Source organism: Saccopteryx leptura, chromosome 1, assembly GCF_036850995.1.
Source record: "Saccopteryx leptura isolate mSacLep1 chromosome 1, mSacLep1_pri_phased_curated, whole genome shotgun sequence".
Classification (NCBI taxonomy): domain Eukaryota; kingdom Metazoa; phylum Chordata; class Mammalia; order Chiroptera; family Emballonuridae; genus Saccopteryx; species Saccopteryx leptura.
The window spans coordinates 139,099,641-139,116,206 of NC_089503.1; the positions used below are offsets into that span (position 1 = coordinate 139,099,641).

The 16,566-nt window shown below is 37.6% G+C and overlaps 2 protein-coding genes across 9 annotated transcripts in view; one reads left to right on the forward strand and one right to left on the reverse strand.

Moving 5' to 3' along the window:
• Positions 1-16,566, forward strand: part of RNF180 (ring finger protein 180) — a 206,718-nt gene that overhangs the window by 145,135 nt on the left and 45,017 nt on the right. For all 8 annotated transcript variants that reach the window (XM_066375807.1, XM_066375789.1, XM_066375818.1 and 5 more), the window contains one exon: positions 1,516-1,644. In XM_066375807.1, the coding sequence (XP_066231904.1) occupies positions 1,516-1,644 (129 nt within the window). The remainder of the gene's footprint in view (positions 1-1,515; positions 1,645-16,566) is intronic.
• The window catches only part of SREK1IP1 (SREK1 interacting protein 1), a 471,033-nt gene that overhangs the window by 100,068 nt on the left and 354,399 nt on the right, over positions 1-16,566 (reverse strand). The gene's annotated exons all lie outside the window — the stretch shown is intronic.

Sequence of the window (16,566 nt, forward strand, 5' to 3'; positions counted from 1 at the left end):
CATGGGGCTGTTTACAGGCCGAGGCAAGGTGAACTTTAGTAAAACAGCAGTGCATTGCTGCAGTAAACACTGTCAGCATATCCAATGTGAAATGATTTAACTGCTAAACACATAAAGGATAAAAAAATTCACTAGCCATAACCCTCAAGTACATAATGAGCATACAAATTATGCAAATACTTTTTCTCTAACTTGTGTGCTTGAATTACTAGTTCTTGGCTGTGAGATGGGGAAGGGAAGTTAAAGAGTGTTGTAGATTTAATACATAAGCTCACTTGCCAAAAGTAGTCTATTTTTTACATTCTTTTATTGTTAAATATAAACTTTGTGAATTCATTTTTCCTGTGAAATAAGTAAGACTCAATACAAGGGAATAATTACGAACAATAGAGGAAATGTAATGTAAGCGAAATGGTTTGAGCGAAAGCTCAAAGCCTGAGGTAGTATGGAAACAGAAAATACTCTAGGCAATATTGTGAAATGAAAGTAAGAGGGGACCATTGATGAGAAAACTAGAGTTAACTTCTCAAGTTAGTAACCCACTCTGCACTGGCCTCTCCGAGAACTTGGCCAGTAAGAAGTCAGATGCAGATCATGCCTTGCTCTACTTGGCTATATAGACTTCCTACTACTTAGAATGAATCTCATCATGTGTGTTCTCTGGTCTGTGTTTACCTGAAGTGAATATTTTCTTTTTCTAACGTATTAACAAGCTCCTGAAAGGTTGAGAATTATTTCATTTTTTTAAACTTCCATAAATCAACATTAGACTCATCATGTGATATATAGCATGAACTAAAGAGATTATGAAGTAAAAAGTTCTAAAAGGGATTTTCCTTGCCCTTGTCACTCCTGAGCCTCAAGTGCTTGTACACTACCTATTCTATTGCTATACCCTTAGCACATTATTCCCCTTGTTTGTAGACCTGTTTATTTCCATCTTTTAGTCTGCAGTCTTCTTGGGAGCAGGAGCTATGTCTTATTCATCAGTGCATCCTCCACATCTGGCACAGTATTTGACAGAGGAGCTACACAGTAGATCTGTGTTCTGTGTGTGAGCATATCAGAGTTGCTGCAAATATGAATTTGAGAGAATTATGTTTGCTTAACTTCAAAAGAAAATTGACTCTATTTTATCTTCACTGTCTTAAAGAGAGCTGACTATATTACCAAAATACTGCAACAATTTTATATTTTTACATTCCTGACATTTTACTTGATGTCTAAAATTACTATTAAAAATACTGTTTTCTGGCCTGACCTGTGGTGGCGCAGTGGGTAAAAGTGTCAACCTAGAACACTGAGGTCGCCAGTTCAAAACCCTGGGTTTGCCTGGTCAAGGCACATATGGGAGTTGATGCTTCCTGCTCCTCCCCCCTTCTCTCTCTCTCTCTCTCTCTCTCTCTCTCTCTCTCTCCTCTCTCTAAAATTAATAAATAAAAAAATCTAAAAAAAGTCTAAATGTTTAAAAAAAATAAAAATAAAAAAATACTGTTTTCCTTTGCTTTATTCTAGAACTGAACAATGCCACAAAAACATTCTTCCCTAAAGAATATTTGAAAATAAAACAAAGCTTTCAGAAATCCAGCTCTGCAAAATGGCCCCTACCAAGCTGCAAAAAGAAAGCATTCCATCTTTTTGGAGGTAAGGAAACTGATCCAAAAAAAAAAAAAGTCTGCTAACTTTGTCCTAGCTCTCTTATTAAACCTGTTTCACTACTGCCATAGAAATGTTAGTAGAAATATACTTCTGAATTGATAAATTTTAAGTAATGATTTTATTGAAAGCTATAGGTGTGTACATATGAAGAAAATAGAGACTATGCAGTAAGAGCAAAATTTGGGAGAAACTCATTAAATTTACTTTGCCTTGCTGTCAATAATGTTTAATGTGTAGAAAATGAAATTCACCTAAAAAAATAACAGATTTGTCAAAAGCTAATATTTGACAAAAGCACTGTTGTTCTTTATAAAGATTCTGAATAGTTCATTATCACAAGCTGTCTATGCAGTTTTAATATTTTACAGTTGTTCCACAAGTAGAAAGTGGCAGAGCCTTGGTGTGGAGCATGTCTCAGAGGCATCCGTCGTACCAGTTCTATGTTCAGGTCTAACGAGCTGTTCAGGGATGTTATCAGAACCTCTTCTTTTGTTTCTGTCTTCTGAGCTATAAGATGGGAATAATTATATCTGCCCCACTGAATTTATCAATTAGAGTAGTTGTAAGGATTGAATGAGCTGATGTGAAAATACATTCTAAATTATAACTAATTGTACTATATCGATATAAGGAATTACCAAAATAAGAGCAAGGCAATCTCCTTTTCACCTTTGGGAATTTGTTACTGTATAATGAGAATCATACAATATGGGCATAAAATATAATTTCACCTTTTATAAAACCATGGTATGTCAAGAGCATGAACTACTGTGCAACTTTAGTATTTGATCCTTATGATATTACAGGGTCTGGGTAGAAAGGTTTAGATATGAGATTTGGGAACCTATGATCTTCAGGGAACAGGAGGGACTGCTATATAAGACGATAATATCAGTACAGTAGTGACATCAACCAAAAAGGGAAAGAAATAGAGCCTGCGTGGTAGAAGTAAGAAAATAAATTGATTTACAAATTCCCTGAGGTTTGAAGAAAGTAGTTTAAGGACAAATATAACTTTATACTGTGGTTTGAAGGAAGAAGGTAGTTTACAGACATTATGTAAGCCCATACTATTTTTTAAGTGGTTAGTAACTGCAAAAACTTATCCACAGATTCAGTATAAAAACATTTAAAATGTATCCCGTTTAGCCCAAAATATAATATGAAATCAAATACTATAAGAAAATCGGTATTTCTTGCCTGACCTGGAGGTGGCACAGTGGGATGTGGAGGACCCAGGTTCGAAACTCCAAGGTTGCTAGCTTGAGCACAGGCTCAACTGGTTTGAGCAAGGCTCACCGGCTTGAACACAAGGCCCCTGGTTTCAGCAAGGGGGAGGGGGTCACTCAGTCTGCTGAAGGCCCGCAGTCAAGGCACATATGAGAAAGCAATCAATGAACAACTAAGCTGCCACAACAAAGAATCAATGCTTCTCATCTTCCTTCCTGTCTGTCCCTATCTGTCCCTCTCTCTGTCATAAAAAAACAAACAAACTATTTCTTACAGGATTTCATGCCAAAGAAAAAATTTACGATGTGAATTATGTGTTTTAAAAGATGCCTTTATATCCTACCTTCTACCAGACACCCAAATTTTAAAAAGAATGAAGCACCTTTCTGATAACCTCATAATTTCCTTCATCTTTTTGTATTCTGGGGTACTAAAGCTATAATTTAAACAGTTGCTTCTTTGTGATTTCATCTTATTTGTCCTCCACATAGGATTTCCACAGAACTTAACCTTTTATAAGATTTTATGAAGGAGATTCAAAGTAGCTTTATTACAAAACCTAGCTTAAGAAATATGTTACTGTTAGGAGCTCAGCTGAGCTGTCAGGCTCAGCCAAAACCAAGAGTTAGGCCTTTTGTTGCTTGGTGCAATGGTGTAAGCAAGAGTCTAAAACAGAAGGAAATGTCTGCTCCCCTTACCCCCCAGCCCCGTTCCACTTTCCCGATAGAGCGACACACTGGTCCAGGCTCAGGTGGAGCAGCACAGAGACGGGGCTTATTGCACTGCTTAGGGTGTTCGAACCAAAAAGCACCAGCAGTTTTATGGGCCCTGAGGTTCCTTCAGTAAGGTTTTTTTGTTTGTTTTGTTTTTGTTGGGGTGGGGGGTGTGGCAAATAAGAAGGGCTAGAAGTGTAAGGCTACTGGGTGCTAATTCAGGGTCAGAAAAACCTTCTTCAAGGTTTCTCCCTTGTACTCCTCCAAAGAAGTCTCAGCAGAGGTGTGCCTGCCCACAGCATCAGGGGCTAGGAATGTCGGTGTGAGACCTTGACCACAGCTCCCTCAGAGACAATAGTCACTGTCTGTACACCAAGACTGGTGTGGGGAGGGCATCTTTCTCCTGTGAGCCCTGCCAGGTAAAGCCTCTGTAACTGCCACTCAGAGGATTTTAATCACAGACTAGACTCCTTGGTTTGGTTTCTGTTCCCCTGATTTTTGTATTTATCATTTTTTTGCTTTGTCACTCAGCATTATGTGCCTTGGTTACATCCATTTTAGTGAGTGTAGCCACATTCATTTGTTTTTATTGCTCTACTCAGTCCATTAGGTGACTATGGCACAGTTTATTCATTCTCCTGATAATGAGCAATTGAGTTGTCCAGAGTTTTGTTATTATAAACCATGCTGCTATAAACATGTTTTCTGTGTGTCCTGGAGCATGAGTTCCTTTAGAAAAAATTCCAGTAAAAAACTGCTGGGTCATAAGCAAAGCACATCTTGACCTTGATTACCTGAACCAAACCACTTCCCTAAGTGACTGCCGTGCGTTATCCCCAGCTTTGTCTCCCACATTTGTATTTTCTGTCCTTTAGGTTTTTACAGTCTGACAGGTATAAAATGATATCACATCAGGGTTTTAACTTCAACTTCTCTAATTACCAATGGGAATTGAACATAGCTTATATGTGTTTTGGGCAGTTGAGTTTCTTTAACGGTAATACTCATTTGACTTTTATCTATTTTTCTATTGAGTGTATTTTTCTTATTGATTTTTGAGAGTTTTTAAAATGCTTTTGGGTGACTCTTTTTCCTGTTAATTATATGAATGGCAGCTTGTGGTCTACTTTATGAAATCTTTTAATGAATTATAGTCCTTCATTTTCTTCATCCTCTTTCTGGTGTGTATTATCTGCTTTAAGAAATTCTTCTCTGTGTCCCCCCCCCCATATTTTCCATTTTTCAAACAGATTTAAAGGTCTTTGGAATTGATCTGTGGTAGTGGTGTTTTCTGGGTTTGGGGGGAGGGGAGGTGCTCTGTTGTACGTAAGGATCCAACTGCTTTGGGGAATTTTTTTTTTATGCTTAATTTTTTCCAACCACCATTTATTGAACATAATTTATCATTTCCCTATAGATCCACGGTGCTAATATGTTACATTTCAAATTTTCATGTGTTTGGATCTATTTCGGAGGTGCCATTTTGTCTTGCTAAAATTTTATAAGTCTTGACATCACCTTTAAAACTTATTTTTCTGGGAGGAGGCAAGATGATGATAGCGTAGGTGGACATACCAACTTCCACCTCCCAGAACCAAAGTGGATTACACTTAATTTTAAGAACCCAATTATCTAGAAAAACCAACTTTGGACTAAACTAAAAGGACTGTTTATCCAAGGATTACTGAAGAAGGCACATTGAGACTAGTAGGAAACGTGGAAAGAGCTGCCCAGCTCCCAGGAGCGAGCAGCAGCCCAGAGGGAATCGCGCAGTGGGAAGTGAGTTTAGTGGAGAGGGGAGGGTCCTGGGCCCCAGGAACGAAGCCCCAGCCTGCAGCCCCAGAGCCTAGAAGAGCCGTACAGACAGTATTTAGCTGCAAAACAAGCCAGGATACTATTTGCAAGAAAGAGACAGATTTCTCAGACCCAGGATTCGTCTTAAAGGAACCACACAGAAAATCTCTTTCACAACTAGTTATCTGGGGCTCCAGGGGACAGGGATGGCTGAGAGAGGACTGGAGTAGCAGAAAGAAAGAGTAATCTAGGAGGCACAGGGAGAAACACTTTGAGGCAGTGATTTTCAACCTTTGTTTCTCATGCACTCATAAAATAATTACTAAAGAAAAAGGGGCCCTGACCTCTTCTTCTTTAGTAACTAATTTATTTGTGCCATGAGATGAAAATGGTTGTATTTAGTCAGGGGCACTGACCTTAGTAATTAGTGTGTGTTTGTGCCATGAAAAAAAAAAAAAGGTTGAAAATCACAGCTGAGGGACAGCCACCCTAACCTCTGGGTTGAGTCACTCCCCAAATCTAAAGTGAATATTTTTCCTGGAACCAGCAATACCAGCAAAGGGAATCAGGTCACCAGCCAAACAGAAGCTGCCCTGCTGCACTCAGAGCAAAGAGTCGCTTTGAAGCAGGAAGTCTGTCAGGGATGCAATATTGAGTGCTAAGGTCTGAGCTGTATCGCCACCCCCACACTGCTGAGTGCTCACAGGAGGGCAGGCGGTGGCGGGACACAAAAGCGTCCCATCAGAGGGGGCAGAAGCCCGGGGCTAGCCGTGGCCGTGGCCCAGCATGAGCACAGTCTTGCCCGCAGGGGTGGAAGCCGAGGCCAGCAGCAACTGAGAATCCCTCCCAGCTGGGGTGGAGGCTGAGGGCGGCCGCAATGCAGGAGGGGCACACAAAAGTGGTCTGACCTGTGGCTGCAGGCTGGGCGCGAGAGAGCCATCCTACCTGCAGTCCCACCAGCAGAGGCAAGGCGAAAGCCAGGGAACTGGCTGAGATTTGCGGTTGGGTGCAGGAGCATAGCCCCACCTACAGGGCCAAGACTTATGGTCCTGGCACCCGAGCACAGTCTGCTCCCAGGGGTGGGGCTAAGGCCAAAGGGCCAGCCAAGGCTTGCAGCTTGGATGCAGGAGTGCAGTCCCACCTGTGGGGGTGATGTGGAGGCAAGGGGCCCACCATGGCTTGCAGCCCAAACACGTGAATGCAGTCTCATATGCGGGGGTAGGGTGAAGGCCGAAGGCAGCCAGGGCTTGCAGCACAGGCACAGGAGTGCAGTCCCACCCCTGTGGGCAGTGCAGAGGCCAGGTCGACCAAGGCTTGCAGCCCGTGCATGCAAACACAGTCCCACCCGTGGAGGCAAGGCAGATGCCACAGTGACTGCTGCATCTGGCCAGGGGTGGCAACACCCAAGCCCAAATGCCTGAGGCAGTGGCGGTGGGGGGGCTGGCCTGCAGACAGACCACACATAGGGAACACAGAGGCCACACCCATGAGACTCCTGTGGCCACATCCTTCTTATACACAGACAAAATGTGAAGGCAGAGAAATGCAACACAAATGAATCAACAAGAGAAATCCCCAGAGAAAGATCTGAATGAGATGGAAATAACCAAATTACGGGATGCTGAGTTTAAAATAATGATTGTTAGGATGCTCAAAGATCTTAGAGCAACAGTAGAAGGACATAACGAGCACCTAGACAAATAGATAGCAAGTATATAAGAGATATTGAAATAATAAAAAAGAATCAGAAATGACAAATACAATATCAGAAATGAAAACCACACTGGAAGGATTTAAAAGCAGGATGGATGAAGATGAGGATTGAATCAGCTAGAAGACAAGATAAACGAAAGCATGGAAGCAGAGCAGCAAAAAGAAAAGAGGCTCAAAAAGTCTGAGGAAATTCTAAGAGAGCTCTGTGACAACTTGAAGAGAAATAACATCTGCATCATAAAGGTTTCTGAAGAAGAAGAGAAAGAACAAGGGATAGAGAGCTTGAAGAAATCATAGCTGAAAACTCTAAATTGGTGAAGGAAAGAGTCACACAAGTTCAAGAAGCACAGAGAGTTCCATTAAGGATGAACCTAAAAAGGCCAACACCAAGATACATCATAATTAAAATACAAAAATTAAGAGATAAAGAAAGAATACTAAAAGCTGTAAGAGAAAAGCAGACTAAACCTACAGAGAAGCCTCCATAAGGATGACATTTTAGAGGCCAGAGGGGAATGGCAAGAAATATTCAAAGTAATGCAAAACAAGAGCCTACAACCAAGACTTCTCTATCCAACAAGGCTATCATTTAAAATTGATGGAGAAATAAAAAGCTTCCCAAACAAAAAAACCCAAGGAATTCATTTCAACCTAACCAATGTTATAAGAAATGTTAAGGGTCCTGTAAACAGAAGAAAGGGGGGAAGAAATATCTAGTAAAAGAGGAATATAGCTTTAAAGAATAAAATGGCAATAAACAACTACATATCAATAATAACCTTAAATATAAATGAATTAAATGCTCCAATCAAAAGACATAGAGTAGCTGCATGGATAAGAATACAGGATCCATATATATGCTGTCTACAAGAGACACACCTCAAAACAAAGATACACATAGACTGAAAGTAAAGGGATGGAAAAAAATATTTCATGCAAATGGAAATGAAAAAATAGCTGGGGTAGCAATCAGACAAAGTAGACTTTAAAACAAAAGGGTATAGTAAGGGATAAAGAAGGTCACTACATAATGATAAAGGAAGCAATCCAACAGGAAGATATAACCATCATAAATATCAATGCACCTAATATAGGAGCACCTAAATATATAAAGCAGATTTTGATAGGCATAAAGAGCGAGATCAACAGCAATACTATAATAGTAGGGGATTTAAATACTCCACTAACATCACTGGATAGATCCTCAAGAAAGAAAATTAACAAAGAAACAGTAGACTTAAAGGACACACTAGATCAACTATATTTAATAGATATCTTCAGAACCTTTCACCCTAAAGCAGCAGAATATACATTCTTTTCAAGTGCTAATGGTACATTCTTTAGGATAGACCACATACCAGGACACAAAACAAGTCTCAGCAAATTTAAGAAGACTGAAATCATATCAAGCATCTTCTTGGATCACAATGGTATGAAACTAGAAATCAACTACAATAGAAAACTGAAAAACACTCAAACACTTGGAAACTAAATAGCAGGTTATTAAATAACAAATGGGTTAACAATAAGATCAAGGAAGAAATAAAAAATTTCCTTGAAATGAATGAAAATGAACATACAACTCAAAATTTATGGGACACAGAAAAAGCAGTCCTGAGAAGAAAGTTCATAGCATTACAGGCATACCTTAAGAAGCTAGAAAAAGTTCAAATAAACAATTTATCCCTGCATCTAAAAGAACTAGAAAAAGAACAGCAAGTAAAACCCAGAGGAAGTGGAAGGAAGGAAATAATAAAGATCAGAACGGAGATAAATGACAGAGAGGCTTTAAAAAAACAATACAGAGGATCAATGAAACCAAGAGCTGGTTCTTTGAAAAGGTAAACAAGATAGATGCACCTTTAACCAGACTCACCAAGAAAAAAAGAGAGAGGACTCAAATAAAATTAGAAATGAGAGAGGAGAAGTAACAACTGACACAGCAGAAATACAAAGGATTATAAGAAAATACTATGAAGAACTGTACGCCAAAAAACTAGACAACCTAGATGAAATGGACAAATTCCTTGAAACATATAATCTTTCAAAAATCAATATAGAAGAATCAGAAAACCTAAACAGACCAATTTCATCAAATGAGATTGAAACAGTTATCAAAAAACTCCCAACAAACAAAAGTCCTGGGCCCGATGGCTTCACAGACGAATTTTACCAAATAGTCAAAGAATTAACTCCTATCCTTCTCAAGCTATTTCAAAAAATTCAAGAGGAGGGAAGACTTCCAAACGCCTTTTATGAGGCAAGCATAATACTGATTCTAAAACCAGGCAAAGACACTACAAAGAAAGAACACTATAGACCAGGGGTCCCCAAACTACGGCCCGCGGGCCGCAGGTGGCCCCCTGAGGCCATTTATCAGGCCCCCGCTGCACTTCTGGAAGGGGCACCACCATCTCATTAGCCAAAAGCAGGCGCATAGTTCCCATTGAAATACTGGTCAGTTTGTTGATTTAAATTTACTTGTTTTTTATTTTAAATATTGTATTTGTTTCCGTTTTGTTTTTTTACTTTAAAATAAGATATTTGCAGTGTACATAGGGATTTGTTCATAGTTTTTTTTTATAGTCTGGCCCTCCAACGGTCTGAGGAACAGTGAACTGGCCCCCTGTGTAAAAAGTTTGGGGACCCCTGCTATAGATCAATATCCCTAATAAACTTAGATGCTAAAATTCTCAACAAAATATTAGCAAACCAGATCCAGCAATACATGAAAAAATATATACATCATAGTTAGGTGGGATTTATTCTAGGAAGACAAGGCTGGTACAATATTCGCAAATCAATCAATGTGATTCAACCCATAAACAAAGGAAAGGATAAAAATTCACATGATAATATCAATAGATGCTGAATAAGCATTTGGTAAAATCCAGCACCCATTTATGATCAAAACTCTCAGCAAAGTGGGGATACAGGGATCATACCTCAACGTGATAAAGGCCATCTATGACAAACCCAAAGCCAACATTATAATCAGTGGGCAAAAATGAAAAGAAATCCTCTTAAGATCAGGAACAAGGCAGGGGTGCCTCCTTTCACCTCTTATTCAACATAATTCTGGAAGTCCTAGCCACAGCAGTCAGACAAGAAGAAGAGATAAAAGGCATCCAAATTGGAAAAGAAGAAGTAAAACTATCATTATTTGCTGATGATATTGTACTGCACATAGAAAACCCTAAAGTCTCAGTCAAAAAACTACTGGACCTGATAAATGAATTCAGCAAGGTGGCAGGATATAAAATCAATATTCAGAAATCAGTGGCATTTTTATACACCAACAATGAACTATCTGAAAGAGAAATTAAGAAAACAATCCCCTTCACTATAGCAACAACAAAAAAAAAATACCTAGGAGTAAATTTAACCAAAGAGGTTAAAGACTTGTACTTGAAAAATTATAAAACATTGATAAAGGAAATCAAGGAAGATACAAACAAGTGGAAGAATAAACATCACTAAAATGTCTATTACCCAAAGCAATCTATAAATTCAATGCAGTTTCTATTAAAATACCAATGACATACTTCAAAGATATAGAACAAATATTCCAAAAATTTATATGGAACCAAAAAGGAACGCGAATAGCCTCAGCAAGCCTGAAAAAGAAGAATAAAGTAGGGGATATCACACTTCCTGATATCAAGTTATACTAAAAAGCCATTGTACTCAAAACAGCCTGGTACTGGCATAAGAACAGGCATATAGATCAATGAAACAGAACTGAGAACCCAGAAATGAACCCACACCTATATGGACAAACTGATATTTGACAAAGGAGGTAAGAGCATACAATGGAGTAAAGACAGTCTCTTTAGCAAATGGTGTTGGGAAAATTGGACAGGTACTTGCAAAAAAATGAAACTGGATCACCAACTTACACCATTCACAAAAGTGAACTCAAATTGGATAAAAGGCTTAAATGTAAGTCATGAAACCATAAACATCTTAGAAGAAAACATAGGCAATAAACTCTCCATAGCAATATTTTTGCTGATTTATCTCCATGGGCTAGTAAAATAAAGGACGGGATAAACAAATGGGACTATATGAAACTGAAAAGCTTTTGCACAGCAAAGGACACCATTAACAAAATAAAAGGACAACCCACATAACAGGAGAATATATTCTCCAATACGTCTGATACGGGGTTAATAACCAAAATTTATAAAGAACTTGTAAAACTCAACAGCAGGAAGATAAGCAATCCAATCAAAAAATGGGCAAAAGAAATGAATAGACACTTCTCCATAGAGGACATACAGATGCCAATAGGCATATGAAGAAATGTTCAACATCACTTATCAATAGAGAAATGCAAATTAAAACCACAATGAGATACCACCTCACACCTGTCAGAATGGCGCTTATTAACAAAACAACACAGAATAAGTGCTGGCGAGGATGTGGAGAAAAGGGAACCCTCCTGCACTGCTGGTGAGAATGCAGACTGGTGCAGCCAATGTGGAAAACAGTATGGAGATTCCTCAAAAAATTAAAAATGGAACTGCTCTTTGACCCTGCTACCCCACTTTTAGGAATATATCCTATGATATATTCAAAAGAAATGTACCCCCATGTTTATTGCAGCATTGTTTACAATAGCTAAGATCTGGAAACAGCCAAAGTGTCCATCAGTGGATGAGTTGATTAAAAAGCTGTGGTACATATACACAATGGAATACTACGTGGCTGTGAGGAAGAAGGAAATCTTACCTTTCATGACAACGTGGATGGACCTGGAAACTTATCATGCTAAGTGAAATAAGCCAGACAGAGAAAGGAAAGTATCACATTACTTCACTCATTTGAAGAATCCAATGAACAATGTGAACTGAGCAACGGAACAGAGGCAGAGGCGGGATCAAAGGGACCAGAGGGAAAGCAGTCAGAGGGAAAGTAGAAGAGAAGATGGGATCAGAGAAGGGAAAGAGATTAATGAAATTATATATACATAACACAGCATTATAGAGAGCAGGACAGCAAATCCTGGAGGGAAGAGGGGAAGGGGCATAGGAGGGCCGAGGGGAATAAGGTGGTGGGGGGAGATATATTTGGTGGGACATTTGAATCTATGTAAACACAAATTAAAATCATAAATAAAAAAATACGTCAATTATCAAATCTGAAAAAAAAAAACCCAATAACCTTATTTTTCTGTAAAAGACTCTTGGCTTTTATTCTCTTTAAATTTTAGAATTGGCTTGTCAAGTTCTATGAAAAATTATATTATATTGAGGGCAGGAGGTCCTACTCAATGTATGAGTCAGTCTGGGGAAAATTGACACGTTACTGTAATAGCTTTCCCTATCCACTAATTGCTTTTCCTCTTCCCTTATTGAGATCTTCTAAATCTTTATGTCCTAAAGTAAAATTTATAATTGTTTTTACAAATGTCTTACCTATTTTTGATTAGGTTTATTGCTATGTACTTGCTGTGCTGTCTCCTGTATTCTCCTTGCTGAACCTTGAGTGCAGAGAGTTGTGCCAGTCCTACTTCATCTGTGGGACACCATTATCACTAGACCGCACACTCATGTGGTTCCTTTTATCCCCGGTCCTATTTTCCATGGGGTCAGGTTTATTTACTCTCTCTCTCTCTTTTTGTTTGTATTCTTTTATAATGTATATTGTTGTTTTCTGTGCATATATTTTCAATCTATGGAAATGAGAGGAATGGATTTTTCTTACTTGAGCCTACCTTTGTACCTTTTCAACTTGAAGAACTGGGCTACACCAGTATTATATGTGTGAAGTTATATAGGGTTTGCAAACTAAATTGTCATGTTGTGAAAGTTTGCGTTTTTAATTGTCTTTCCCGTTATTCTTATTTTATTAAAAAATTTTTTTTTACCTTTTGGTTTTGTATGAAAGAGAGATTTAAAAAGGTTTGATTCACACACTGTTTATTTTTTTTCACTTAGCACTTGAAGTTTAATCCACCAGGTGGCTAAGTGTACCTCTAATCTCTGGGTTCTAATTAATGATCCACTAAAGTGTGCATCTACCACATGTTTTCTATGTATTCACTGATTGGAATACAGAATACCTCCAACTCTGTCTCTACAAATAACACTAATGATTATTGTAATGTGGACCATTACAATGTGAATATATATTTGGTGTATAGACTCAGGAGCAGCAAGTCTGGGTCATAGAATATGCATATTCTTAACTTCACTGCACAGTGCCAAGACTTCTCCCAAATGACCAGTGTAAATACCTATTAACAGCATATGATGGTTGGGAAAAATTGGAATTATGGAAAATGACAGATTTGGCAGAGAATAGAAATTAGAGAACCCTCGTTATTTTATTTTGCATTTATTTGATCTCCAGTTGTCTGAGATCCCTTCAAATGCATGTTAACCTTTTTGATGCCTCTCTTTTAACTGCTTTTCTCATCTTTCTAAAGGGGTTTCTGCCTTTATCAGTTTTCCAGACTTCCTTGTACATTCTAGATATTAATCCCTTGTCAACTTTAGACACAAATTTTTTATCCCTATTTAACATCGGTATATTAAGTTTGCCAGTGGTATTCTTCATGAAAAGTATTCTTAACTTTGATGTAATTATATTCACCTTTTAAAAAATCTAATAATTGTATTTTGAAGTTTCGTTCAAGAAATTTTTCCCTATTCCCAGGTCAGAAAGGTTTTCTTTAGATTTCTGTATATTAACCTTAGCGTTTTGCCATTTTCATTTAGATCTTTCTGTACAATATACCTCTTCTATTGTGTTACAGAGGGTACATTTCTGTCTGTCTTAAAATAGTAGAGCACTTTCTGAATATTTCATAATGATGCTGGGTTTTTTAGTTCTCTATTGTATAGAAATGTAATTGTGGGATAGTAACCTGTTATTTAGCAACCATACTAAATGATCTTTATAAATTATTTTAAATTTAAGCATAGGTGGTACACAGTGTTATATTAATTTCAGGTATATGATACAGTGATTTGACTTTTTATACCTTATTTTTTTTTATTAATTTTACTAGGGTGACATCAAATCAGAGTACATATGTTCAAAGAAAACATGTCCAGGTTATCTTGTCAATCAATTATGTTGCATACCCATCACCCAAAGTCAGATTGTCCTCCGTCACCTTCTATCTAGTTTTCTTAGTGCCCCTCCCCCTCCCCCTTTTCCTCTCCCTCCCCATAACCACCACACTCTTATCAATGTCTCTTAGTCTCGTTTTTATGTCCCACCTATGTATGGAATAATGCAGTTCTTGTTTTTTTCTGATTTCCTTATTTCACTTTGTATAACGTTATCAAGATCCCACCATTTTGTTATAAATGATCCGATGTCATCATTTCTTCTGGCTGAGTAGTATTCCATACTGTATATGTGCTACATCTTCTTTATCCAGTCTTCTATTGAAGGGCTTTTTGGTTGTTTCCATGTCTTGGCCACTGTGAACAATGCTGCAATGAACATGGGGCTACATATGTCTGTACATATCAATGTTACTGAGTTTTGGGGGTATATACCCAGTAGAGGGATTGCTGGGTCATAAGGTTGTTCTATTTTCAGTTTTTTGAGGAACCACCATACTTTCTTCCATAATGGTTGTACTACTTTACATTCCCACCAACAGTGGATGAGGGTTCCTTTTTCTCCACAGCCTCTCCAACATTTGCTATTACCTGTCTTGTTGATAATAGCTAATCTAAAAGGTGTGAGGTGGTATCTCATTGCAGTTTTGATTTGCATTTCTCTAATAACTAATGAAGATTAGCATCTTTTCATATATCTGTTGGCCATTTGTATTTCTTCCTGAGAGAAGTGTCTGTTCATGTCCTCTTCCCATTTTTATATTGGATTGTTTGTTTGTTTGTTGGTGAGTTTTACGAGTTCTTTGTATATTTTGGATATTAGGCCCTTATCTGAGCTGTTGTTTGAAAATATCATTTCCCATTTAGTTGGCTGTCTGTTTATTTTTTTGTCAGTTTCTCTTGCGGAGCAAAAACTTCTTAGTCTGATGTAGTCCCATTCATTTATTTTTGCCTTCGGAGTCAAATTCATAAAATGCTCTTTAAAACCAAGGTCCATGAGTTTAGAACATATGTCTTCTTCTATGTTCTTTATTGTTTCAGGTCTTATATTTAGGTCTTTGATCCATTTTGAATTAATTTTAGTACAAGGTGACAAACTGTAGTCGAGTTTCATTCTTTTGCATGTGGCTTTCCAGTTTTCCCAGCACCATTTGTTGAAGAGGCTTTCTTTTCTCCATTGTATATTGTTGGCCCCTTTATCAAAAATTATTTGACCATATATATGTGGTTTTATTTCTGGACTTTCTATTCTGTTCCATTGGTCTGAATGTCTATTTTTCTGCCAATACCATGTTGTTTTGATTGTCATGGCTCTATACTATAGTTTGAAGTCAGGTATTGTAATTCTTTCATTCTTTTTCTTTAGGCTTGCTTTGGCTATTTGGGGTTTTTTATAGTTCCATATAAATCTGATGATTTTTTGTTCCATTTCTTTAAAAAATGTCATTGGAATTTTGAAGGGAATTGCATTAAATTTGTATATTGCTTTGGGCAATATGGCCATCTTGCTTATATTTATTCTTCCTATCCAAGAGCAAGGAATGAATATTCTTCCATCTCATTATATCTTTTTCAATTTCCCTTAACAATGGTTTGTAGTTTTCATTATGTAAGTCCTTTACATTCTTTGTTATGTTTATTCGTAGGTATTTTTTTGTTGTTGCAATCATGAAGGGGATTATTTTTTTTAGTTTGTTCTCAAATGTTTCATTGTTGGCATATAGAAAGGCTATGGACTTTTGTATGTTAATTTTGTATCCTGCGACCTTACTGTATTGGCTTATTGTTTGTAGTATTTTTGTAGATTCTTTGGGGTTTTCAATGTACAGGATCATATCATCTGCAAAAAGTGATACCTTTACTTCTTCTTTTCCGATATGATGCCTTTTATTTCTTTGTCTTGTCTGTTTGCTCTGGCTAGAACCTCTAGCACCACAATAAATAAGAGTGGACAACCCTGTCTTGTTCCTGATTTAAGGGGGAAAGCCTTCGGTTTTGTGCCATTTAATATGATGTTAGCTGATGGTTTATCATATATGGCCTTTATCATGTTGAGATATTTTCCTTCTATACCCATTTTGATGAGAGTCTTAAACTTAAAATTGTGTTGTATTTTATCGAATGCCTTTTTTGCATCTATTGATAAGATCATGTGGTTTTTGTTCTTTGTTTTGTTGATATGGTGTATTACGTTAACTGTTTTACGTATGTTGAACCATCCTTGAAATTCTGGGATGAATCCCACTAGATCATGATGTATTATTTTTTTAATATGTTGTTATATTCGATTTGCTAGGATTTTAGCATCTGTAATCATTAGAGATATTGGTCTGTAGTTTTCTTTTTTCGTGCCGTCCTTGCCAGGTTTCAGTATG